The 26,233-nt window shown below is 35.1% G+C and overlaps 4 protein-coding genes across 7 annotated transcripts; all 4 read right to left on the bottom strand.

The window, feature by feature from the left end:
* Positions 1–203: 203 nt before the first annotated feature.
* Positions 204–3,598, bottom strand: LOC108218793 (ADP,ATP carrier protein ER-ANT1). Of its 2 annotated transcripts, XM_017391903.2 has the most exons (4): positions 3,397–3,598; positions 2,593–2,879; positions 1,149–1,520; positions 204–854 (listed from the first exon to the last, which is right to left on the bottom strand). In XM_017391903.2, the coding sequence occupies exons 2-4, from the start codon at positions 2,848–2,850 to the stop codon at positions 552–554; spliced, it is 933 nt and encodes a 310-aa protein (XP_017247392.1). In that variant the 5' UTR covers positions 2,851–2,879; positions 3,397–3,598; the 3' UTR covers positions 204–551. The 2 variants fall into 2 exon arrangements, with proteins under 2 accessions (XP_017247392.1, XP_017247393.1); XM_017391904.2 differs by lacking the exon at positions 3,397–3,598 and having other exon boundaries at positions 2,593–3,384.
* A 2,211-nt stretch (positions 3,599–5,809) lies between these two features.
* Positions 5,810–9,635, bottom strand: LOC108218792 (transcription factor ICE1). The gene is made up of 4 exons (XM_064091513.1): positions 8,441–9,635; positions 7,751–7,975; positions 7,000–7,170; positions 5,810–6,222 (listed from the first exon to the last, which is right to left on the bottom strand). Exons 1-4 carry the CDS (start codon positions 9,416–9,418, stop codon positions 6,139–6,141), a joined length of 1,458 nt encoding a protein of 485 aa, XP_063947583.1. The 5' UTR covers positions 9,419–9,635; the 3' UTR covers positions 5,810–6,138.
* Positions 9,636–19,388: 9,753 nt separating this feature from the next.
* On the bottom strand, positions 19,389–21,484 carry LOC108218062 (uncharacterized). The gene is made up of 2 exons (XM_017390985.2): positions 20,703–21,484; positions 19,389–20,581 (listed from the first exon to the last, which is right to left on the bottom strand). The coding sequence occupies exons 1-2, from the start codon at positions 21,419–21,421 to the stop codon at positions 19,495–19,497; spliced, it is 1,806 nt and encodes a 601-aa protein (XP_017246474.1). The 5' UTR covers positions 21,422–21,484; the 3' UTR covers positions 19,389–19,494.
* Positions 21,485–22,268: 784 nt separating this feature from the next.
* Positions 22,269–24,792, bottom strand: LOC108216845 (secoisolariciresinol dehydrogenase-like). Of its 3 annotated transcripts, none has more exons than XM_017389700.2 (4): positions 24,642–24,792; positions 24,389–24,458; positions 24,215–24,292; positions 22,269–23,171 (listed from the first exon to the last, which is right to left on the bottom strand). In XM_017389700.2, exons 2-4 carry the CDS (start codon positions 24,421–24,423, stop codon positions 22,373–22,375), a joined length of 912 nt encoding a protein of 303 aa, XP_017245189.1. In that variant the 5' UTR covers positions 24,424–24,458; positions 24,642–24,792; the 3' UTR covers positions 22,269–22,372. The 3 variants fall into 3 exon arrangements, with proteins under 3 accessions (XP_017245189.1, XP_063947143.1, XP_063947142.1); XM_064091073.1 differs by having other exon boundaries at positions 24,389–24,446; positions 24,642–24,778; XM_064091072.1 differs by lacking the exon at positions 24,642–24,792 and having other exon boundaries at positions 24,389–24,639.
* Positions 24,793–26,233: the final 1,441 nt, after the last annotated feature.

Raw genomic sequence — 26,233 nt, 5'->3', positions numbered from 1 at the left:
CTCCTAATTTCCAGTTTCTCTCCTGTGTTTGCTTGTTTTCTCCCACTGTTTCTAATATTTAATATGTATTATCTTCTGAGAAAATTCTCATATTCTTTTTCAATGTGCCTGTATTCGGTTTTTCAAAATCTTTTAATTGTTTATTTTGTACAATTGTTTTCTTTAACCAAGTAAAACAAAATGAGCTCCTTTTAAGTAGTAACTGTAGAAAATTAGCTAAAATTTGGTCCACAAACTAATCATGTATGTAGCTGTTGACTGTACAAACTCCAGGTAAATCTTCCTACCTTCTGTAACATTAAATGTATATTTCTTCTATCTTTAGTATCAGGGGAGAGATAGACAATGTGGAAGTTAATCACTAAAACATACAGTGGCTACGAAAAATCAGTTGCATCTATGACATTTCTGCCTGTCCAGGGGAACCCTCAAGTAGATTGTGTCCATCATTTCTCTCTTTGTCTTCATGAGCATTCGTCAGGTATAGGAATCCATCACAGCTGAAGAATTTCTTTGAGCATTCCACATCTGGCAAGAACCAGAATTCTACTTTAAACTCTTTGTGGTTCAGTACGCTCACCTTTTCTGTAAACTATTCGTGCAAGTTGATCATATCCTGCAAGGACCCCGGCCCCTGCTACACCAAGAAGCATGTTTGCACTCACTCCACGAAATAGTGCACTGAAACCTTCAAGGCGAACAATCTCTCGAAATGCATGTAAGGGATTACGGTACTTTATTGGTTGACCAGAGGTTAGCATCATTCTGCGCCGCACTGTGTCAAAGGGGTATGCACAGACCCCAGAAACTGTTGTTATGCTCCATCCTAGCAAAAAACTTGCAAAGAAATTATCCTGCAATTTAAGTTCAGGGTCAGCAGTCAACTTTTGACAATAGAAAACTATGCAAATATATCAACAGATAACAACGCATGATGCTTCACACCAACTAATTAAAAATTTATCATAACTCAGATGATAACGTAGGCAAGATGTGCTGAATTTTCATGGAGACCCCAAATGTAGCAGAATTCATATTTAGTGTGATTGAAGCTCGTGCACCATGTTTCCGGAAAACAGTGAAAGTTTATTCTCATGAGGACTAACAAGCCACAGGCATTTAACTTTACACAAGGAGAATTTACTTGCCTGCAATTGTCCAACTAAAACAACAGGTTTCATGGTGTCGTATAGCCCAAAGTACATGCCTCTGTACAGAGTGATTCCTACAATTGATGCTCCGAATCCTCGATATAGGCCCTTGATGCCATCACTTGCCCATGTTTGACGATAAACATCAGTCAATCCTTTGTATTGACGCTGCCCGTTAACTGGACACCATTTTGAATCAGTTCCTAAACGAGTGCGTGCATAATCAAGGTGATATAGAAACAATGATGTGGTGGCACCAGCAGCACTTCCTGAAGCAATATTTCCAGCAAACCACTTCAAGTACCCATCCTTCTCTTTTGAGCATCCAAATAAGCCCTTGAAGTAGCCTTTGAAAGCGAAGTTGAAGGACTATGCACAATCCAGAAAATTGTCTTTAGTAACAACATTCGGCCAGATGCTCGTATACAAACACTTCAATAAGCAACATAATGAATATACCTACATTTCTTCAAGAAAATTGATAAGAACATATCAGTATATTACCTGATAACACTTAGAAACTCTTAAATATGATTTCAAATTTTTTGTGTCCATAAATAAAAAATAAAGGGCCACGACGGTTGTTTCAGTAAAACCCCAAACCAAATTATTATAAAGTCCATAATCAGATATATACAGCAAGCTCTTAATCACAAAATAAAGGGGCACATCATTAAACACTTAGGTTGTGTTCACTTGGAGTGAATGGAATGGAGGGAGAATGGAATGAATTTTGTACTCTAAAATAGTGTTGATCAAAGAAAATGTATATAATTTTCATTCCTTCAATCATTCCAACCTTACTATTTTAACTATAACTCTAACCCACATGTTTTGGAAGGAATGCTCATTCCATTTCAACATCATGTTTCTTCACAATCTTTCTCACAAAAAAATTAACTACATTCATATTTTGTCACCATTATCTCATACTTTCTTCTTTCTCCTTAAAACTTCTATATAATTTTTCATTCGATTCTCCCCGCATTCCATTCCATGAAGTGAACACAGCCTTAAATTCAGAAAAAAGGTGATTCAAGTGCAAAATGTCATGGTAATATTCTAGTTCTAACTTCTAAGCCGATCCAGAAAAAGCCACTTGAAACAAAGCTACAGAAATAAAGCACATCTACCAATCATCCAAAGAAAACTGATAATCCATGTACAGCAATTCAATCTGAAATTAATGTCTACAGATTATAACAAGCGGAAACCATTACTATAGCTGCACCTGTACTTAAATTTAAGGAGACATACTAACATTTCAAGTGGAAACCATTACTATAGCTGCACCTGTACTTAAATTTAAGGAGTCATACTAACATTTCCACAGCAATGAATAAGAACATATTGAGAAATCAAATCAGCATAGAATAAATAATACTATAATTTGGTTACAAGGTAAAATCAGTTCAGATTTAATACAAGGAAAAGTAGTTACCTGAGTCGGAAAATAGCGTATGACATTTGCCTGGTGACCTCTCCAGAAAGACAATACACCCTCATCTCTCAAGATCCTTCCAAAGCAGTCACCAATACCCGTATAGGGTCTCTTAAGCTGTCCCCTTTTCAACAATTCGCCTTGATTTTGCAACAAAAGTTTTACTCTCTCGATGGGGGCAGCTGCGCTCTTTGATACAATAGCTGCCATCCCTCCCATCATAAAATCAACCGAGAATCTTTCTGACTGCGGCTTCATTCCCAACCTCTCCCTCTTTCCCAAGTAAACTGTACAAGTATGTATATATAACACTATATGTACTTAAAACTAATCACAGAACTCCTCATACAAACATTAAAAACGAAAGAGATCATTTACAATCAAGCAATCGACACATTATCCGGCAATAGTTATAAGTCTTTTCTGCGAAAACCCGTATTGCATCTCATTCTATATAAAGTACATAACTCCAACAAACCCCCAATTATAAATACAATTGTGTGAAAATCCCATTCATTTCTCTCTAATCCATCAATCTTCATTTTTCTTCAATTTCTTTGTTCATGTACATTGCTAACAAAAACTAATATAGTAATGACCAAGACCCAAATCAGCCGGATGTCAAAGGAACAATATTATGTAAAAAAATCATCAAAGAATCAATGATGCTCAAATTCAATTACAATGAATGGAAACAATTGCATAGCATTGGCAACAAAATGGTGATATTATAAAGAAGAAAAGATATAGATAAGTGAATACATAAATGAGAGAAAGATTAACGAATGGTGGGAAAATGGTAACCTCTTATGATCTGTGCAAGTTGGAAGGGAGGGAGGATAGGGATGTTGTTCCCGAGACAAACCAAGCAGCAGGCAGGGCCTGTTTTTGAGCAATTGATGATTATAGGCACCTAGATTCTTGGGATTTTATATACTCCATATGGTTTCCCTTCGTCAAATTAGCACTGCTAATTTTTGTTTTGGCATGCTACAATTTTTAAACAATCTGCACTTTTCTTGCGACTTTATATCAGAATCATTTGCTTGGTTACTCATTTATCTGAATTTTAAAACATTCTTTTAATATTTTCTTAAAAAATGGTGAAGTGTTGTGGACGAAAAAATAATAACATTGTTGGCTTATATGAAAAAAAACGTGTTTTTTTTTTGAAAAAAAAAATCACAATATTGTATTTGAGTGGAATCAGATGATTGATAATATTTCAAAAATAATAATTTATTATTTTTCAAATTATTTATGAATTTTTCAAATTATTTATGAATTGAATATAATTTATTAATAAAATAATAAATAATATGGAGTTTTGTTATTTATACAAATTCTTTATGAATTTTATTTTTAAATGTAACAACCCCATTTTTAGTGGTTTGGATGTTGGAGGGGCTCTTGTGGAGTAGATTCTTTTACTTATTATGATAAGCTGCGGCATTTAAGCCACAAGTTGAAGGTTTCATAACACATGAGTATCCAGGACAAAGTTTTGCTGTAGCTGTTTCTCAGATTAGTAGTTTCCTAAATGATAAACATTATGGAGAACGTGGAAAGCACCTCCTGTGGAATGGTTTGCATTCAACTCCCACTCAACAGCAGAAGGATTGTTAATATTGCGTTTACCACTTTCTTGGACCCTACGTGCTGGAAGTAATTGTACTAAACGCCCCTGATACTGGCATAACATCTACGAGCAGGATGAGTTTGCCAATAGGCATCTCCTTCGAATTTTATCTCTGTTCAGAAAATTAAGAAGGCTTTAAAAAAGATGATGAATGCGGAAACAACCTCAAGGTTGTGCCCTTCAACACCTTCAAAAGAAGAAAGTTATGATTCTAAGTTCTAACTTTCATACAACCAGGCAGTAGATCGAAACTTCACCAGAGCAATTCAAGGTTCAGCGGCTGCGAGATTTTTATTTTGATGCAGCATTTTAGCGTGTGTACGGAGAATCTGCAGTATGTAAACCACTTAAGTTTGGTCAGGTCTATCATTGAAAGCCGGCGATTCAGATTGAAGATTTACAAGGTAGTACCACAGGTCCTGCGGCGTTGGAAATCGGGGTAGAACACATCAGATAACGATATGGCAAAAAAGAGAACCTGACATGAGGAAGGAAGCAGCAAAAGTAACTAAGAGGAAAAAGATTAAAAAACTATATGCACTCGTAAAGTTGCAGGAAGCAAAAGATTTGTGCATAAAAGAAAATTGTGAACTAGTATTCAAGGAGAACAAAGGAACTAATGATGGAAGCAGCTGAAAGTTTTGCATATCTGAATGAAGAATTTGATCAGAGTTCACTAAAACCGACAAATTCAGAAAGCAACAACGAAAACTCAAGAAAATTGTCTTAAATGATTAAGAATTGCAAACAAAAACGCAAAGAGGTAGATGAAGGCAGCAGCTACTGCTCCTACGGATGCATCAACATGTATCTCCACTAAGAGGGGTCGACAAATTTCAGGTTGTAGGAGAAGCCACAAGTGAGTGTTGAGCCTGCACCATCCAGAGTCATGACCAAAGTTCTCCAAAATATATGAGAAATATACCAACCACTAGCAATCGATGTTACAGCATTGACAAGGAAAAAGTGTAACGATGTTGTGACCTTGGACATGCTCTTGCAAATATATACCTTTGGACGAGCATGGGGCTATCTTTTAAAAAAAAAATGATATCGTGTTGCAAAGCATAAAACCAGTGCTTAAGAAGATTGCATAAAAAAGGATCCCCTGGACCTGCAGGGGTGGAGAGTTGGGTTACTTCAGCATTTTGTTCAAGGTTAGGTGTCTGCAACTCTTTCAAAGCTGTGCTTAAGGTTGTAGTTGTAATTGGGTTCATTGCAGCATTTTCTTTAAGATTTGGTGTCTGCAATGGTTTCAAAGTTGAGGTTCCGGCTGTGGCTGAAGGACTTGAATTAGCAAGACTTGTTGTCCTAGAGAATCTACTGGTACAGGAGATAACATTGCATGTGTGCAAATTCTTGGTGAGGAGAGCTATCAAGGAGGTGGCTGTGTGTTAGGAAGTCATAGCAAAATCGGATCGGAGGCAGAGCTTGTGCACTGCTACAGGGAGGGAAATCGAGCCAGATATTAGGCTTGCAAATCAAGGGGTTCATCAAGAAAAAAAATTGTTTCTTTAATCCTCCATTAGACTGAAAGTCTGATGGAAGATGCAGCAGGAATGTATTTGCATCATATGATTAATATATAAAGTCTGCTCCTTTGGTTCAAACAAATTCTTTTAGAAAAGTTTACAATATGCAAGATGGAAACAAAACATTGTGAGTAAATACTACCCAAGCATTATTATCTTGAGCATACAGTTACCCAACTTTTGAAACTCTTTACCATCAACAAAATAGAATTACAGTTAACAATGCTAATTGTTATACTACCACCAAAAGCGAATAAAAATTACTAATTATTCATACGAAACTCACTGCTAAGAAAACTTGTCAAGTCAAGTAGGGAAAACTAACATTCCATTATACTATATCCTTTTCTGTGTAATGCAGATGCAGATGCACAGCTAAATTGCTCCATGAAAACCAGCCGAATCTAGAAGAACTGCTTTGATCTGATCAGGCAGAATGTCCTCGGTTTCACCACATTGCTGATGAAAAACACATAATTAGTAAAATTGCAGAATGAACTAAACTATTATAGGAAAATCAACAATAATAACACATAAGGAAAGGGTGATAGGTGAACACTTTTCCCTCACGTCTAGATGTATGCCACGCAATGCGCGCTGGCTAAATTCTAACCTTATTGCGCATCTGGTGAGAATTAAACAAAATATGTCATTTTATGGATTGCTTAGACGTACAATGCGTTTTAGTTAAATTTCAACACGTTGCGTGACCTTTACATGAATAAAAGTGGAAAGAAGGTGATGCTTTACCTTCTTTGCCTCTAATAATGATAGCTTATGATCAGGTCTAATTTGCTTAGCAAATCAGATTTTCTATTGAGCTGCTTTCTGGATGCAACAGGATCACTAGCACATATCGCTTTCACATTCCGTTCATTCTTAACAAATTATATGGCTGAGTGAGTAGCTTTCCGCACATGCAAAGCGAAGCTCTTTGGAATTCAAGAAATCCAGCCATTATTTGCATTATTGCATATGCAAGCACATAACAGTTCTAGCATTATTGTGCTTTTAACGGTGGTACTACTTTCTCCCTTTTCATATGATAAAGTAATGTGGACAAAAAAAAAAAGAGTAAATAGAATTTCTAGCTTAAAGATATTAGCACCTCGTGTTATGCAAATGCTCACAAGATTCTATAGGTAGATTTTAGATATGCAATTCACATCAAAGTGTTTTAGGGACTTAAAATAATAAATAAATAGAAGCATGAATACAGCCATCTTTAAACTCTACCTCGGCTCGAAATACATCCATAGCAAACCCATTGAAACAACTGATGACAGCTTGCTGAATGTCTAACCCTAGGTTGTCAAGGGCCCTCATGGTGGAAAGTAAGAGACCAGGTCTGCGTGCACAAAACATGTGGATGTTGACAGCCCTCCCTTCTCTTGCCCTTACCTCGACCTATCAATGCAGCAAATAAGAAATCATAAGTTTAGTTCGCAGCTTATTGAATTACAACAGATATGTTGTAGCTTTAAACTGGGTTAGTGGAAGATGATTGATATTTAAAAGAATGTGGGGAAAGTAGCAAAGGATTGAGGTCAATATCCTAGCAAAGAATCATCCCTTAACTTATCTGGTCATAATAGGGACCATTGTGGGACACTTCAATAATAAGATGGTCCTGTACAAAAATGGAAGGATTCCCAATATATGGCTCAAATCATTTATGATAGTATTCAGACAAATCAGACTACACACAGTGAGTTAAACCAATGATTAGCCAAAAAAAGAGCTTCCCTTCCCGCTTACCTTCAAATTGCAAACTCCCCGCCCCCTCCCCTTCTATCAAAACACATGACTCAATGAGAAAATAGTGTTTGCCTAGATTATCATGGAAAACTTTAGAGAACTAGTTCTTAGTACAAATAGACCAAATGGCAATATGATTAAAATTTAAAAATGAAAAAAAATAACAACCAAAAGATCATTATACTTCTCATACTATCACTCTTAGCGGGGGCATATTTTGGACACTTACCCTTGCAGCTGTGCTTTGTGGACTAGGCATTGAACTTGAGTATATTTCTTCCTTCACGAGATGTGGGAGGGTGGTAGAAGTGTGAGTCAATGGATTGTGGCTTGACGTTGCCGTTACTGAGGAGCCTGGTGGAATTGCCTCGAGTTCATTATGAAGATCATTTATCCTCTGCAGAAGATCCTTTAAATAATCAATAGCATCGCCAAGTATGGAAGCTCGATCCATCTGCAAACAGCATTGATACAATTAAATAAAATATGTTTGCAGTTCACTCACAAATGTTTCGAGGTATTTGGTTAATGATTCTACTAAAGAAACTCAAGCGCACTATCTTAAGCATTACATATCATGTCATCCTATAATAGCAAAATCAGCTTTCTCTAAACAAAAAAATGGCAAGAGCACATGCTTGCACAGACAATGCATTTTCTTGCAGAAGACCTGCAACTTTAGGCAGCCTCCTTTATACTTTCAGCATAAAACAGTCCTGAGGTGACAACATGGAAATTCAACAAAAATATGAACTAGCAATACAGAAAACTAAAATAACCAAGCCATGTGCCATGCTACATTTATTCAAACAAACAATATTATTCAGCATATAAACAAAGCGCCATTGTAAACAACAATATTTAGCAAGAGTATGGTATATTAACATAGCTGCTGAACATAGTAAAGATTCATATTCACCTTGCTGATCTTGGGAACAACAGACCTCAGCATGTAAAGCCTATCATTGAGCTTCTTCCTCCGCCGTCTCTCAGCCATCAAATTCTTAGCAGGAAATCCCTTCTTCTTTCCCTTCCGATCTCCAACCTTCACAGAATTCGAACCATCCACATCCCCAGAGCCCCCATTCTCGTTTTTAGTATCAAAGTCATCCGAATCATAATTAAAAGAACCCGAAACACCCATACTGCCATCATCAAATTCATCACCATCTTCACTCGCATTTCTCATCCTCTTCCTCCCCAAACCCTCACTCTTTCCTGAATTCCCTATTTCGCCCTCACCGGAGCCTTGTCGTAAAGCAGCCCTCTTCTGAAAAAGAGTTGGCTCTGCACCCACACTTGGTGAAACCTCAAGTGGCCTTAAAATCTGATTACCATTACTCCTATTACAAAACAAAGCATTATCATCATTATCATGAACATTATCATCAACTAAACATGACCCACCAAACCCAACCGGGTTAAACCCGACACCAACCGGGTCACTCTCAAACCGGGTCCCTCCAAAATCCGAAACCAAACCCATATCCAAATTAGTCACAGAATTCAACCCATTATAAGACATGAACCCATGAGAATCCGACCCGTTTGTGAAATTCGGGTCAGAACCCAACTGAAACCCATTATCATACAACCCATTAAGCATTGGAGAGAAGCAAGATTTGGGCTGAAAAAACTGAGAATGTGACTGTGACGGGTCATGAGTGAACGGCTGTGACTGAGAACCAGAAGCTGAAAAATCTAAATTACCATTCCCAAGATAATTATTAGAGAACCAATCATTTTCCAGAAGTGATTTAAAACTAGTGAGCGAAGAAGAAGAAGCAAAAGGGCTAATTTTTGTATCTACACATGTATCTAATAACAATTGCTGTTGTTCAATGTTGGTGGTATCTTGAGGTGGCATCCAAACGACGCCGTTGGAAGTGGGGAGCATTTTGTTAAAAGAAAAGTGAAGAAGGGAGAAAAGGAGAGAAGCTTTAGGAGAGGATAAAGTGGTTGTTTAAATGATGACCACTACAGGGTTATCTTCTTCCTTTTGTGGGTAATGTATATATACAGATGCATGTATGTATCTGTGTGTAATCTGGAGTGACACACACAGCTGCTTGTTGATACTGTTTTTAAGGCTTTTTACAGCTCTGCTTTCGTATTGCCTTGGGTCCAAAATGATGAGAAGTAAGTTACAACTTTGCCCTCTGACTGTTTAGTGAGCTTTCCTTCTTGGAAGGTCGGTGTGACGCACTCGTGAAAGATTTTAGAAGTTTTTAATCTTTTTTTACAAATAAATGAATATGAAATAAAAAAATGATTTAAATAGATAGTCATCTTATTTTCATATTGTTTCCCTCATAAAATTTTCAAATTCTTTAATTTAAGAACGGTTTTTCTGGTGTGCCCATGGGCACACACTAAGCGCTAACTTTCATGAGTATGATGATTTTTATTGGTCCTCCAATCATAAATATGGATGGGCCCCCTGCATTTGCACCAAGTCCATCAATAAAAACCCACCAAACTCATCAAAGTTAGTGTTTATTGTGTATCCTTGGGCACACATTAGAAAGACCCATTTAAAAATTATTACAATAACATCTTAGCAATTCAACTTACATCATTCTGAAATTAGTAGCATTATAATTGATTTCACATCAGTATTATCTTTAGCCAACATTAGAACCATCAATTGTGTCAAATTATATTGGAGTAAATATCCAAGAATATGAGCACATTTTTGTTGTGCTATCGCCATAGCCACCGTCTTAGAATCAAGACAGTCTTGTACATCATCCAGAATATCATATGAAATTTTCTCATGAAAAAGCTACCGACAGCCGTAAGACACACAAAACGTTCAAAACATAACATAACATAACATATTATTGGGTACGACTAAGTGCTAACAACCTCAATAACAAGATACTCAAAAATCTCACCCGGACAAAGTTAACTCTAGATTTTATTGAAAATCTGAAATATAGAAGAGCCAGTTGGAGATCAAAGATGGCTTAAATGACGAGGGGATGAAAATCTAGAAGATGGAGAAGTGACTGCCATAACTCTGTTACGAGAGTCGACTCTCAGAACAGAATAGATGGAGAGAAAATCCTTGGAATTTTTTACGTGTTTAATAGTGAAAATATATATTTATTTTAATCATGTAAAAATCGAGACTATTTGACTGAACTTATTTTCTAAAAAATAAGAACTTATTTCTGGAGAAAAATACATAAAACTCTACCTTTTTCTAAAATAAACCACTATTTTTTTATCAAATAACGAATATGAAACAGTTTCTTTTAAATATTATATCCATAAAAATTATAAAAATATACATTATTTTACAAAAATTAAGGGTTTATTTTTCTATAAAATATTTTACAAGAATATTAAAATGTTTGTCGAAGAATGAAAAACAAACGTATAAAATGAATATCCCAACCATTTTTTACGCTTCTTTTCTTGAAATGTCGTATCCAATTCTTTATATTTTTAAATCTATTACATATAGTAAAATTTTATAATATGAAAATTAACTACTCTGACTATTCTTTTTACGCTATATACTTAATAAATTGAATATCAACCGGTCGCACCAATATATCCAATTTTTCCACTTTCATATTTAATTTTATTTATTAATTCAAATGTAAATATTTGGATATGACAAAAGTACTATATTTTAGCTGAAAAAAGCTCAAACAATTAAAATATTAATAAAAAATTAGGATGCAGACTCTTTTAGTTTTCTTCCGTTTATAATATGGCTTGAAATTACGAATGTTAAGGATCATCTAAGATTATCGTACAACATTAGTTGATCTAGTTAAAACTTTCTAATATATTTTATATAGATATTTTATTAATTTTTAAATTTTATGATTATTTATAGAAATCAAATATTTTATGAACTTTCCAGGTTGAACCTAGTTTGAATTCAAATATAAATTTAACTTAGATAGGTTTCACTAATCAAATTCAAAATTTGAATGTAATAAATTTCCTCACCAAGTAATATTCAACCAAGGCTGCTTCACGTGAACTTGCAATTGCACAATTCAATTCAATTATTTCCTCCTCGTCCTCATAAAGCTAAGCACTCTAACCATTCTCATTCACTTGCAAAATAACTAGACGTATAGATAGATAACTTTGTGCGAATGTTAAAAAGCTGAACTCACAACTTGTCTAGAGACTAGAGGGTCAAAATACAGCTTTTTACATACAGGCGACTTGGTATATCAAAGTTGTTTATCGCTGAAATTAACGACTTCGAACTCTACTAGAAACATATGTGCACTGATTGCAGGTGTATATAGTTTCCGCAATATCCATGCCATGCGATGTGAGATTATTTCAGAATTCAGACCGAAGTCCTGACCGAACCCGAAAAAATTGTACGTATATAATTGGTGCATGGAGTTAGGGATGAGTAAAATCGAACCAAAAACCGAAACCGAAACCATAAAAAATCGAACAAAACCGCACCATTAAAAACCGAACCATTTAATAACCAAACCGAATAAAAACCGAACCAATAATATGGTTACGGTTTGGTTTTAAATTTTTTAAAACCGAATATAAACCAAACCGAATTGAATAGAATTAATTATATATATATATATATATTAAATTATATATATAATAATAATATCTTAATTTAAATTTATAAATTATAATATAATTTTTTCATTTATGTTTCTGGCTAGTGTTTGTCTGCTTTTCTGTTCTATGCTTTTATTTCTGATCTTTGGAGTCTGCTGTTCTATTATGTGCTTTTAGTTATTGATGTACTGGGTCTTAACTTACTTTATTCAAGGTTTATGTCATCTGTTAATCCTTTAAATTCTGTACAGATGTTCTTACCTATGCTAAACCAAACAATCATGCGTTGTTAATATTTTTAAGTCTGCTTCACTCTACCCCATTTTGTCAACTGTATTATCAATCTCGTAAAACTTATTCATTTATTTATTGGTTGCATCTTGCTTTCTTGTACTCAAATTCTAACATCATCTAATATTAAAAAGATAACAAGAAAAAATTTAAATTAGAAAAACAATACAAGAAATTTTTTAATTTGGTTTAAAACCGAAATCAAACCATTTTCAAACCGAAACCATGATTAAAAACCGAAACCGCACCAACGGTATATGGTTTGGTTTTGGTTTTTGATTTTAGAAACCGAATAAATATGGTTACGGTTTGATTTTCGGTCGAAACCGAACCAAACCGAACCACACTCATCACTACATGAAGGGGTGCAGATGAAGGGGATGATATGTAAAGAGTTGTAAACTGGAATAAGTTGGGTAAGTAGAAAAATGAGGATTCTCGTGACCTGACTCATTCACCGCACCTACCCCACTTTACGTTACTCTCCATCTCTCCATATATGTACCGGTTGCCTTGTGTCACTGCTCTCTATTCTATCAGAATCAGACCTCTTATCTTTTTTGCGCCAATAATTCAACCCCCTCCTTGTTTCCCCTTGATTTATCTTACTGCTCACTTGTTCAACCTAATTAAACCACTTGAACCTCCTTCCAGTTTGATTGTTTTTTAACAGCGTGTCAACTTGTGAGTACGCGGTATGTTACAGAGCTTTCACATATGTAAACTTGTATACGTACGTTTACAGGTCCAGTACTCTCCAGCGAGTCTTCTAAAGTGACGTTACCTGAAATTACTCTTGTTAAAAATTTGAAATTTGGGATTTTATGTAAAGGATTGTATTTATTGAGATTTTAATAGATTAATAATAATTTATAAATTTTAGTGAATTATATATGATTTTGATTTTATGCGGGGTTTAGCGAATTCTAGATAAAATATCATATGACTGATGCAAAACTTTTGGAATTTAAACACAATATTTCAAAAATCTCTTATAATGAGGTTTTGAAAACATAAAATATATAAAACAATCTCACAACATCTATCATTTTATGCATTTCACGAAAATTACATCATCATTTTAATACCATCACATTAGGGCTGATCCAGATTATTCGTTGACTTGACTTATATCCGGCTCAAAAATATGATATATGTCGTCTATCTGTTTTGAAAACGATCTAAATTTCGTTAAAAGTTTAAATTCGAACAAAATACAATCATGAATATGAACACTCATACACCCGCTCAAATTAGGTCTCATATTATTTTTCATAATCTGATCCTACCCGAATATCCCATAATCATTCGCGGTTCATGTTCGATTCGAACTCATATAGAGGTTACTAGGAGTGCTCACAAAACCGCATAAACCGCATGCATCACATCATATACCACACTATATTCAGTTAAGATCCAGATCGATTCTAAATAAACGGGATCGATTTATATCAGGATAAAATGATCTCAAACCCAAATCTGGATAGTCCAAAAATAATATAATCCGATAGTTGATTACAAGGGTATACACTATCATCTGGATCATTTTACAACTTTACATCAAATTTTAACGGATTTTAAATAATCTAAATTGAATACCTATCTAAAATTTAAAATTCAAATTGAATATACATGAATTTCAAAAATGAAAAAAAAAAATCTTAAATATAACAATCAAACAAACCCCTAAAATTTTTATCTTAAGTTCGTTTGAATATATACTGTTGTATAATATCAATAATATTAAAATTATGATTAAATAATTTATGTATTATATATATTTTAGTGTGTCAGAAACTTATTACTCCCTCCATCCCATTTTAAGTGTCCACTTTGCCAAAAAAAAAATTCCCAAAATATGTGTCATATTCTTTAACCCATGCTCCAATATGGTATTAAATATAACCAACTAGTTCCAATATGAAGAAAGGTCAAATACAAAGTAGGAGTGGTGCTATACGTAATTAATATTCGGTTTTTCTATGGTGTGCCCAAGGGCACACAATAGTCACTAACTTTGATATGAATACTAGCTTTTGATTCGATAATAAATGTTAATGTCCTCCCGCATTCACACCAATTCCACCAATCAAAATAGCCCATCTTCTTGAGAGTTTGTGCTTATTGTGTGCCTTGGGCACACATTAGAAAGACCGATTAATATTTATAAAAACCAAGGTAAATAAGTGTGTGAAGATAATAATAAAAACATTACATTAATTGTTTCTTAAGATGTGTGAGATTTGTAAAGTGGACACTTAAAATGGGATGGAGGGAGTACTTTTAATCATCTCGTTACGGCATACTTTGTTCATTATTGGCGGATTCATGTAGTCTTTTCTCCCCATATATTTTGCTTGTTTTTCTTGATATCAGGTGTGTTTAGTGCATATGCTCTTGTGTTCTAAACGTCGTTTGGAATTCCTAGAAAAATCAACTAACACTAGTGGTTCCAAAGAAGAAGGAGAATATCTTATTTCGATAGTTGATTTAGAAAGATTATATGAGCAATCTTTTGATACCATTGCAGACGAGGCTAATAAAAAGATGAAGGAATTCTCTATGCCTACTCTTACAGTCTTACTAATATTTCTAAAACTGAATGTCGATGCTTCTATTTTCACTGGCACGGGTGATGGGTCCTTTCTCGATTGGCATAGTGTTGAGAGATCATCAAGGCTCTTTTGTGGAAGGGAAGATTCTTAGGCTGTCTTGACCAGTTTCAGTCTTTGAAGCTGAAGCCATTGGTGGTTGAGGAGGCATGATCCTGGATCATGACTCCTCAAATCAGAAGGTACTTGTAGAAACTAATTCCTCTCTTACAGTGCACTAGTGCAGGGTATTCAACGTGGAGTTATCAACCATCTGGAGGTGGGAGATGTGATTGAGAGTTGTTGGTTAAAGTTGCAACAATTGCCTGAGACCTCCGTTGTTTTTGTTCGAAAGCATGCAAACAGGGCAGCTCATGAACTTCCTATTGTTCGGTTAATTGTTTTATTGTGCTTAAGTCTCCTCCTACACATTTGTTCACATCTGTTCACGTCATTGAAATATAATATTTTATTTCAAAAACAAAAACAAAAACTATGTCACAAAAATTTCTTGAAAATTAGATGGGTCAAATTTCATCTACACTAACTTTTAGACGAATTACAACAAAATCGGGTATTTACGATGGAATCCATCGTAAATTCCGAATTTATGAAGGAATATTTCCGTCATTTTTCTCAAATAGTAAGTTCGGAAAAATGTCAAATTTTCACATGCGTCGTAACTCGTAAGTATGTTCAAACATCATAAATTTTATCAGGATCCACAATTTCACTAAAATAATAGATAAACTCACGACGCTTGATTCGTCGAGAACTTACGACAGAACTTTTCATTATAAGGTAACTAACTACCAACGTAATCTGTTATGAACATTCGTGGCAAGTTTGATAGAATATTTTTGTCGTAAATTTAATAATCGTAACTGAATAGGAATTGATAGATATTGTCTTCTCGAGAATACGACCCTTATTTGTCGGTCTACATCATAACAAATATTCAAGCGGTTTGATATAATTTGACAGATCACTGTATATGTGAGTTTTATATGCATTCCGTATGTTATCTAGTTTACCATGCTTGATCATATATCTCAACACTGATCAGTATCTGTAATATCCCGTAATTTTTTAGAATAATATTAATTGATTAGTAATAATAATAAAGGATTTAAAATTGGATTATGATTAGGATTTAAAATTGAATTAGGATAATGAGCCTATAATATGGGTCAAACTTGTATTCGGATAACGGGTAGGTATAGAGTTAGGGTTTGCAGACTCTTTATATATTTATTCGTTCCCTCATCATTATTTTATAATCTTGTGAGAGCCTCGCAACCTTTTCTTCATTTTTCTTACAAAAATTCGCAGGCCTTTATTCACACAAATCAGCTTTCTTGTAAAATTCGTAGAAAATTCAATTCTTATCGGATTTCGATGATTCTTGATGTTTCGGAAAACTCTTTCAATCTTCTACAACTTTCGTTCACAATGTTTTCTCAGATTCTTTTTCGAACTGTTCTCATAATCCCAAAACTTATTCAGACCCTGTTTTTCGCTTCGAATCTGAGTCAGCAGATGTTTTATTTGATTCCCGATTCGTTATGAGTCCGTTTTCGACGAGCCATACCTTTTCGGAAAGGTCTTTTCGTTCTCTGCAACTTTTGTGTTTTGCGTTTTCCAAAAAAATGTCGTTTAGGGGGTCAAAACAGTATATTAGTGATCTGGGCAGATTGGATTCATGGAGGCTTTTGGAGTTTTAGAGGAGATGATTGTGGTTGGTTGCTAAGGATTGATTATATGATCTAAGATGATGTTAATTATTGGTTTTCGGTGTTGTGGTAAGTTTCTGATTGATCTTTCTGGTATTTTTAAACTGATGTGTTATATGTTTATATTTGATATATAAATTTGGGCTAAGTGATTATATTTTGAATTAATTTGTGTTCTCGTATATGTGTGGTGTTGACGATGATTTCGGAACTCTGAGGTTATAGTGACAGTTTTCAGAAAATTCAGGACCGTTATCACCGGGTTGTAGTGGTCGTGGTATAAACTATGAGTTCTGAGTTATTGTTCACCATGTGATTGTGGCATCGAATAAGAAGATGAAAGTGTTTTGAAAGTATTTGTTGCGTATATTGTTATCGTATAAAAAAATATATTTTATCTTATGTGTATACATGTTACTTGGCCCGACTAGTTGGATCGATTAGTTGCTTGCTGGGCTGTATAGCTCATTACTTACAATTTTCAGGTTTGATTTAAGAGCGAGTTGATGTGCATTGGAATTGGAGTTCGATGATATGAGATTTCAGATAAGTTTGACACGTAACATCCCGAATTTTCGAGATATTAACTAAATCCAAAACTAAAATACAACACAATTTATTAATCTAAAATTCTATTACAAAGGTAACTATTACAAATGCGCAGCTAACGGAAGTTCAAACGTCAAGCTACTCCAAATCTAATATCCTCAAACCCCAATTCCAATGCACATCAACTCGCTCTCGCTCTTAAATCAAACCTGAAAATTGTGAGTAATGAGCTATACAGCCCAACAAGCAACTAATTGATCCAACTAGTCGGGCCAAGTAACATGTATACACATAAGATAAAATATACTTTTTTATCATACGATAACAATATACGCAACAAATACTTTCAAAACACTTTCATATTCTTATTCGATGCCACAATCACATGGTGAACAATAACTCAGAACTCATAGTTTATACCACGACCACTACAATAACGGTCCTGAATTTTCTGAAAACTGTCACTATAACCCGGTGACTCGGTCCTTATTCTTATTCTTATTTTCACAAACCATGGCATAAATCGAGAGTTCCGAAATCATCGTCAACACCGCACATATATGAGAACAAAAATCAATTCAAAATATAATCACTTAGCCCAAATTTATAGATCAAATATAAACATATAACACATCAGTTTAAAAATACCAGAAAGATCAATCAGAAACTTACCACAACACCGAAAACCAATAATTAACATCATCTTAGATCATATAATCAATCCTTAGCAACCAACCACAATCATCTCCTCTAAAACTCCAAAAGCCTCCATGAATCCAATCTGCCCAGATCACTAATATACTGTTTTGACCCCCTAAACGACATTGTTTTGGAAAACGCAAAACACAAAAGTTGCAGAGAACGAAAAGACCTTTCCGAAAAGGTATGGCTCGTCGAAAACGGACTCATAACGAATCGGGAATCAAATAAAACATCTGCTGACTCAGATTCGAAGCGAAAAACAGGGTCTGAATAAGTTTTGGGATTATGAGAACAGTTCGAAAAAGAATCTGAGAAAACATTGTGAACGAAAGTTGTAGGAGATTGAAAGAGCTTTCCGAAACATCAAGAATCATTGAAATCCGATAAGAATTGAATTTTCTACGAATTTTACAAGAAAGCTGATTTGTGTGAATAAAGGCCTGCGAATTTTTGTAAGAAAAATGAAGAAAAAGTTGCGAGGCTCTCACAAGATTATAAAATAATGATGAGGGAACGAATAAATATATAAAGAGTCTGCAAACCCTAACTCTATACCTACCCGTTATCCGAATACAAGTTTGACCCATATTATAGGCTTATTATCCTAATTCAATTTTAAATCCTAATCATAATCCAATTTTAAATCCTTTATTATTATTACTAATCAATTAATATTATTCTAAAAAATTACGGGATATTACAGTATCCCTCACTTCGTCGTCTATCCAGATTACAATATTAATCCATCTATTACTTCCGGCTTTACTAGTTAACTGATCATTCTAGGTCAAGTCGAGAGCGCCTATAACCCAAAATATTCTATGTAGTTATACCAGATTTTGCTCAAGTCTGCTCATCGCAGACCTTCTGGTTTTGTTGGAAGATGGTGTCCAGTAGGTTTCAGAAGTATTGGTGAAATTGTGTGGAGAAATGCGGATGAATGTGGATATCGGTCTTTTAGTAGTACTAGTGGCTGCTTCAGATGACTAAAGTGCTTCATTGGCAATTAACTCATAATTTTAGTCCAGAGAGAACTGGAAATAGAATTATTAATTACTTGTTATGCTCAGAGAATACATGAGTATTATATTCCCAGTTTTTCATTCCTGGCCAAGGCCTTAGCTATTCTTCCACCTTCCATGTAATGTATTCTTGTCTGGGTACTCTGATTCTTGATTTAAGTTCATAGTTCATAACCAAGCAGAGGCTGAACCAAGCAGAGCCAAGCCTGAGGGTATGCCAGGTGTTCCACGGAACGGGACCTGGATATTTATCACCTAACATGTTTTTTATCACCTGGATATTTTTATATAGATAGCAGTTTTATTATATCAAAACTATTGCTATTAGTTTCTTTCCTGAGCAGTGATTTATTAGCCCAAGGAAGTATCATCTTAGAAATAAAGTGCAAATGAGAAAAAGTGTATCAAACAAATTAACAAGTAAAAAGATACTCATTTAGTAAAAGCAAAAGTTACATCATCATCATATAAGATAGAAAAAAATATGAATACAAATAACGAATACCGGAATGAGGGTCTTTACTCAGTGGTACCATAGACTCTCCTAATACAGAAGATGCATGCAAGATATCCACATCCTTCACATTCCAAAAAGTACTGAAACGTGTGTCCAGCTCCACAAATGCCACATAGGTAGGGCGGAGAATTCCTTCTCTGGGTCTTCTTTAAAACCAACGCAAGTGTGTGTTCTTGATTGCCAAAACTATGTTTAATTCTTCTTCCTACCTTAACGCTTTCGTACCAACGGACGCAGTCAAAGTGGAAAGACTGGTTGCATTCATCACAGTGATAAAGCCACCACTGATTATTAACTTGTTCTTCACATATTTGACAATAGAATACTCCTTCGTAGAAGAATGGAGGATGTCTCAAGATTAGGGAGTGATCATCGTATCTGTGTTTCATCCTACTGGGATAAAATGCGGATACTAGACTAATCTGGAAGCGACTGCAAGTTTGACATGAATATTTCAATATATCACCAAACTTAAACCCACTTGCATCACAACTTCTACGGGAGGGCTGAGTCTGAACAAGGGAGTGGTGTTTGTGAGATTTATGTCTAATCCTGGTGGGTAAGAATACACAACGTATATCAAATCGGATATCACAAGTCTTGCATAGATAATAGAACCCATTTGTGCTGTATTGGCAAATTCCACATTTCGCGAAACTATAGAATTTATACTGCTGCCTAAGAAAGAGTGAATGGCGGGGGTGTAATGGAGATGCTCCTACAGGCAAATTAGCTGGCAACTTATTGGCACAGAAGGAGTGGAGGAAGAAACCGCATTCAATGCACGCATAGTAACTTGGACGCCTAATTGATATGGGTTGAATGCACGCGTCACATATCAACACTCTTTTATCATCATCATCCACACCAACAGTAAACTGGTGCAGTTGTAATGGATGGTTCCGATGACCCCAGTGTTTTTCAATAATATTTGGCTCATCACTACTGTTTTGACCCTCACGATGAGTTTTAACTAGGAACTTACTGCACTGGGTGATAATCAAATCAAGTAAGGCTTCTTCGTCAGGCAGAGGAAACTGGACCAAATCAGGTTCATTATCAGCAATGTCGTTCCCTTCAGTCTCGTCTCTGAAAACAGCAAACAGTCATTTAATTACGCAATGATAACAGTGAAGACATCAATCTCAGACAAATAAAAAAAACCATTTACTCCCTAAATAGCAAAAACATAGATAATAAAGGTACTCACACAAAAGATACTGTAGACGTCGAACATTTCAGATGCACAAACAGTGTGCATTTTTGACAGTAATAAGACCAGCAAAGGAATTGAACTCGTTCCTTGCAGATGGGACAGTATCGGGTGAAATAGCAGTGCATGTCAGGAATAGCGAAGATAAGACTGAGAGGATGGTGGTGATACGTAGGAGCTGGAATGATGGGAGGAGAAGCAGCACACTTCTTGTGGATCCAAAAATCACACGCCAAACATACATAGGAATAATCATTACTTTCCTCCCAACAAGCATCACACCTAAAAAACGCTTGCCTCTGTAATGTGAGTGTGTGCTCCTCGTGACCTTGATGACGAATAACTCTCTGTTCTGGATCAAAAGAAGAAAAGAGAGCACAAGCAACACACACGTCAAAATCACAGTCCTTACATGCATAAGAGATCTGTACACGACTCTTACAAACATCACAATTGCAATGTTTGGAGCGTGGTTGTAGAGTAAGGGGGTGTTTGTCTTGCTTGTCGCGAATAATCTGTTCGGGTAATTCAGCACAACTCTTGTGGAGGTAAAAATTTTGACAAGCAATATTATCAGTACTGCATGTATATGTAGGAGTGCCTACCACAGATTTGTAACAAACAGAACATGTAGCATCAGCTCTAATAACAACATCATCTTTCAATATCAGTGAGTGGTTGGGGTGGCTAAAGTGCTCCAGTGTTGAACAACTCATGATTTCAGTTGAGAGAGACCTGGAAATAGGATTATGATCACTTGTTATGGTTTTTGTATTAGAGGTTCAACTTATCTATACAACCACAATTGCGAACCTTGTAGACAACATGATTCCATAAATTAATAAAGCAAACAGAAAAGACGATTCAATAAATTAATGTCGGTCTCAATGAATTTCTTTTCTTGATTCCTTGCTTGAAACATCTTCATTCTTAGTTCAAAGAAACAAAAAATTCAGTCATATGTCCTAGAACATGATTACAAAGAATGCTAAAAGAAGACTTCCTAATCAAGTTTAGCATCACTTTGAACTTTTTTTTTTGGAAGGAATATTACTTTAAATTTAAGACAATAGTCACTCCATTTTAATTATCATACAACACTTGTACTTGTAGTTTTAATGTTTAGCATAAAAAATACAGAGTGAAAGAACAGAACAAAATAGGAAGAAGAAAAGTATGACGCGGGTTTTGAACGCTTCAGAAAGCACTGCAAAGGACTGAGTGTATTGTGCGATAATCCAATACTGATAGAGTTCCAATCTGGACAGATTAATCAGTGAATGAAATATTTGATGTGTATGTTGTTTGATGTAAACGTTAACACTCTTCTCTGTTAATAATTTATGAAGTTTTGAATGCTCTCGATCTGGCTGGTGCCCGCCAAAGTTAACTAAATTCTCTTTCCGTAACACCTTGGATTCCAAGAAGATAAAAACTTTGTTGCTTGGTGATTTCTTAAGTTATAAATGTATTTTTCTTATAGATCCGAAAGTTGATCAACTAGTTTATATAAAAATTCTGGTTCCTGAATCTTATATATACAGCAAAGTTAAACTTTAAATACACAGATAATAAACATTCATCCGGTTTTCATCACGTATAATTTTGCAATCTGCACCCACGCAGAGACAGTAGCATCAAAAGGTTTGTACACCTACACATGTTGATCAGGGCTGGGGGAACTTAAGATTTTTAAAGCAGGTGAACCCTCCGTCTATTACAAGGTTATGACCTGTTACATACTTGGCCTCATCAGATGCCAAGTACAATGCAGCCCTGGCCACATCTATTTCTTCACATATTTCTCCCTTCAATTCCCCAAATCCATTCACTATTTCCCTGATTTGTTCTTCCGTTGCACCTCGAAAAAACTGCGAAATCTGCTCGATCACGAGCGGCGTTGGGATCGGACTCGGAGAAATGCAGTTTATGCGCACACCATACTGACATAATTCACTAGCCACTGACTTGACAATGCCTGGAATTGCGAATTTGGACACGGTGTAAGGATGCGGGCCAAGTCCGCCAAGAATTCCACTAATGCTAGCCGTGCACAATATGGAGCCTGAGCCTGCTGGTTTCATTACACGAGCCGCGTGTTTAATTCCTGCCATGATGCCACGGACATTGATGTTCATGACACGGTCGAACTCATTCAAGTCGAGGCTTTCAATGCCTGGTGGAATGGCTGGGCCTGCAATGCCAGCATTATTGTACATTATGTCAAGTTTGCCGTGGAGGGCCAGGGTGGATTCTACAGCTGCAGCTACCTCCGATTCGATTGCTACATCACATCGGATAAACCGCGCTTCGTGGCCCAGTTCTGTGGCAGCTGGTGGACCGAGTTTGGTGTCAATGTCAGCTATCACAACCTGGGCTCCATGTTGCAGGAATTCCAGGGCTGTTGCCTTGCCAATTCCACTGGCACCTCCGGTTATTAAGGCCACTTTGCCTTCTAGCCTTTTACTATAATACACATTTATGATGATAATGAGTAAAAGTATACATATACTTCAAACAATGAACTCAAATTTAATGATTACTATGAAGACTGATAGAGATATCTAATAGTGGTGTGGACCATTCCTACAAAGTGTTGTTAGAAAGTTAGATTTTCCTACCCGTTTAAAATAAAGGTGCAGTTGATAATCAATTCAATGCACATTATGAGAAAAACAACCTTAAATTCTAGCTACATTGTCAAATAAAAGAGAAAGAATTACAAGCATAACGAACAGAGAGCAGAAGTTTTCAGTAAAAAAATTTATACTGATAATTCTTGAAAATAATTTAGTCATTAGTCAAATCCAATGCATCTGATAACAAATGGAGAGTAGCAGAAGCAAATTCAATTGTACTATTTGTTTTACATACATGGGTCTTTCTTGTGTGTGCTCATGGCCATACATTAATAACTATTCTTTATTTAGGTGAGAGATTTTTATTGATTGAAATTTTTCTGTGTGCAGAGAGTTATCATTATTAATGAGATTCGAGCCAATAAAAATCCGTCGCCTAACTAAAAAATGGTTGTCAATATGTGCGCACATCGGTACATGGACACACTAAAAAATCCAGAACATATTTAAGCGAATATATGAGCTTAACTCGGTCTTGTTTTACATAAAACTGGATTTAAATGCTTAAAATTGGCAGAAGACTGGCACCAAAATACTAAAGAGATTCTTAGTCTCCTTCATGAGTCAATGGCAGAATCATATTATAAAAAAAAGTTGGAACTGAATCACTACTAAAAATGCTTATCTGGGCTATTTTTAAACTAGATTCAAAATTTTAGTTAGAACGATATGTAAAATATTTTCGAAGGTTCGTCGGGACTGTTGCAGTCTGATCTCGGCTCTGCTTGTAGAGTTTTTTGGTCACATATATCTTAGAAATATTTTAGAGAAACATGCAGTGTATCGAGGATAAGTATAGAACTGACATCACATAGTTGAAAGCTGGATATATATGACAGATAAAGCTGAAGTAAGCAATCAGAAATGTACCTTCCTACACAACTGGTAGCAGAAAGAGAAGCAAAGTTTAAGCACCTCAATTCCTTGTAAATCAGATTGGACTTGCCTCTTCATTAAGCATAAGCAACACAGTTTAGCATAGACTTCAATAAGCATAGAGCCATGTAATTAATGACACAGTACAAAGAGCAAGCTATTGCATACCTGGCGAGCAACTTGAGCATGTTGATTCCGTTCATTTTCTGAACTGCTCTACTAAGATCTTGATGATGTGCTGACAGAGAGAGTAGAGGGAGGCGATGAGAGGAGCGTTAGAGTAAAGTTAAGACGAGAGTAAACTTATTGGACGCGAATCTCCATGCAAAAATAGAGAGCATATGCAGAATATATAGAGAGATGAATGTAGATCAACAACTTTGACAGGACTAATAGTTTAGGTTTGTTGTTACAGACTTACAGTAGAGTTATGATTCGCAGCCAACTATTTAATGCTCGATCTCTTCTTCGCTAGGGGTCATTGGCCAAAAAGTTAAACAAGTCAAAGCTAGAGTAATTTAGAAAACTGCCAGGATACAAATCGGTCGAAAAAAATTTATGAATGACACGCATCAAGACGGGTGTTAGAAAACAGCACAGGCTACTTGAGGAGTTATTTAGAAACATCATAGTAGCATCTTCAACGGTGTCTTAATTTTTTTTTTTTTAAAATAATATAATATCTGCTTTCGAGTAATTTATATATTGAATATCATGACAACTCTAACCTACTCATTTTTTTAAAAAGAGAGGAAGTTCTTAAAATTTTAAAGAACTAGAAGGAGTCGATTGAAGTTCTAATTTTTCATAACCTACTCGTTTTTTAAAAGAGAGGAAGTTCTTAAAATTTTAAAGAACTAGAAGGAGTCGATTGAAGTTCTAATTTTTCATATCCTCTTTAAATTTAGAGTTAAGAGCAAGTCAATTTTTATTGTGGACAATCATAGACTTATTTATCCAAAAAACTACATGAATTTATACTTTTTTTTGGAAAAAAGGTGACTTTACTATACAAATAAGTAATATTATAAATCTATTATATATGTTATACTAAAAAATATTATATATATGTATATTTTTTTATCAAAATACATCCTTGTTTTAGTCTTTTAAATAAAATTGACCAGCCAAAGATGTTCTATATATATTCTTGATATCGAATCTAATACACAATGTCTATAATAGAGTTTAATAATAAAATATTTGTTATACAGATAAATTCGTTTGTTATTTTTGAGATTTTAGCTATACAAGAATCATTTTATCTGCTACATGTTAAAAGTTCTAAGAATCTTCGGTTTAGGTCGCTCTCTGAGTAGTTCTTGTTAATGTTTTTGTTACCTCCGACGGAATCAGGATCGAAACAACTCAGAGTTGTGGATATAAACATACATCTGTTTACTTGGATGATGAAATGGAATAAAGAAATAAAATATAATGTGTATTTACAATTGAAATGTATAGAGAATCAATGTGTACTTTTATTTTTTTTAATTATTCGAAATAGGTATCTAGTTCATGTTTGTTTCATTATAAAATTATATTTATTTATAACTTTTATTATAAAAAATTCAAATTTGTCAATATTTGATCATCATTTTCTCACTTCCTTCTTTTTCATTCTATTTATTCGATTCCATCCAACTCAAATGCTCAACCGAGAGCGAAAGATGAATTATGAAAAGTGTGTGCTCGTTAAGTGCTACTTTTATAAGCATCAACAAAAATACAAAATGAGTAGTATTACTTTATGTAAGTTTGTAAGGCCATTAATTTATAGAATGCAAGATATGAAAATCAAAGCTTTATCGGCACATTAGCATGGCGTGCCGTCTTTTCCTTTTTGCCGGGGACGTGAATATGACTACTATGAGTAGGCAATAAAGGGGCCAAGGGGGTTTAAAAAGACGACTAGGATCACTAGGGTCGTCAATGGAGGGAAGGGACCAGTTAACAGTAATTTACCCGACATAATCTTATGCCGGTGGATATTTGTTATCATCATTGTTCTGT

This window comes from Daucus carota, chromosome 4 (assembly GCF_001625215.2).
Source record: "Daucus carota subsp. sativus chromosome 4, DH1 v3.0, whole genome shotgun sequence".
NCBI lineage: Eukaryota > Viridiplantae > Streptophyta > Magnoliopsida > Apiales > Apiaceae > Daucus > Daucus carota.
This window is presented reverse-complemented; position numbering and strand designations above follow the sequence as displayed.

Excerpts from the sequence above, each read along its gene's own strand:
- LOC108218793 (XM_017391903.2), bottom strand. The coding sequence starts at position 2,850 with ATGAAGCCGCAGTCAGAAAGATTCTCGGTTGATTTTATGATGGGAGGG. Across the intron at positions 1,521-2,592 it reads TACGCTATTTTCCGACTCAG|TCCTTCAACTTCGCTTTCAA; the intron begins GTAACTACTTTT and ends GATTGTGCATAG. Across the intron at positions 855-1,148 it reads TTTTAGTTGGACAATTGCAG|GATAATTTCTTTGCAAGTTT; the intron begins GCAAGTAAATTC and ends CTTAAATTGCAG.
- LOC108218792 (XM_064091513.1), bottom strand. The coding sequence starts at position 9,418 with ATGCTCCCCACTTCCAACGGCGTCGTTTGGATGCCACCTCAAGATACC. Across the intron at positions 7,976-8,440 it reads TTGTTCCCAAGATCAGCAAG|ATGGATCGAGCTTCCATACT; the intron begins GTGAATATGAAT and ends TGCTGTTTGCAG. Across the intron at positions 6,223-6,999 it reads TGGATGTATTTCGAGCCGAG|CAATGTGGTGAAACCGAGGA; the intron begins GTAGAGTTTAAA and ends GTTTTTCATCAG.
- LOC108218062 (XM_017390985.2), bottom strand. The coding sequence starts at position 21,421 with ATGAGTTGTTCAACACTGGAGCACTTTAGCCACCCCAACCACTCACTG. Across the intron at positions 20,582-20,702 it reads ACGTCTACAGTATCTTTTGT|AGACGAGACTGAAGGGAACG; the intron begins GTGAGTACCTTT and ends TGCTGTTTTCAG.
- LOC108216845 (XM_017389700.2), bottom strand. The coding sequence starts at position 24,423 with ATGAACGGAATCAACATGCTCAAGTTGCTCGCCAG. Across the intron at positions 24,293-24,388 it reads ATGCTCAAGTTGCTCGCCAG|AGGCAAGTCCAATCTGATTT; the intron begins GTATGCAATAGC and ends TGCTTAATGAAG. Across the intron at positions 23,172-24,214 it reads GCTACCAGTTGTGTAGGAAG|TAAAAGGCTAGAAGGCAAAG; the intron begins GTACATTTCTGA and ends TGTGTATTATAG.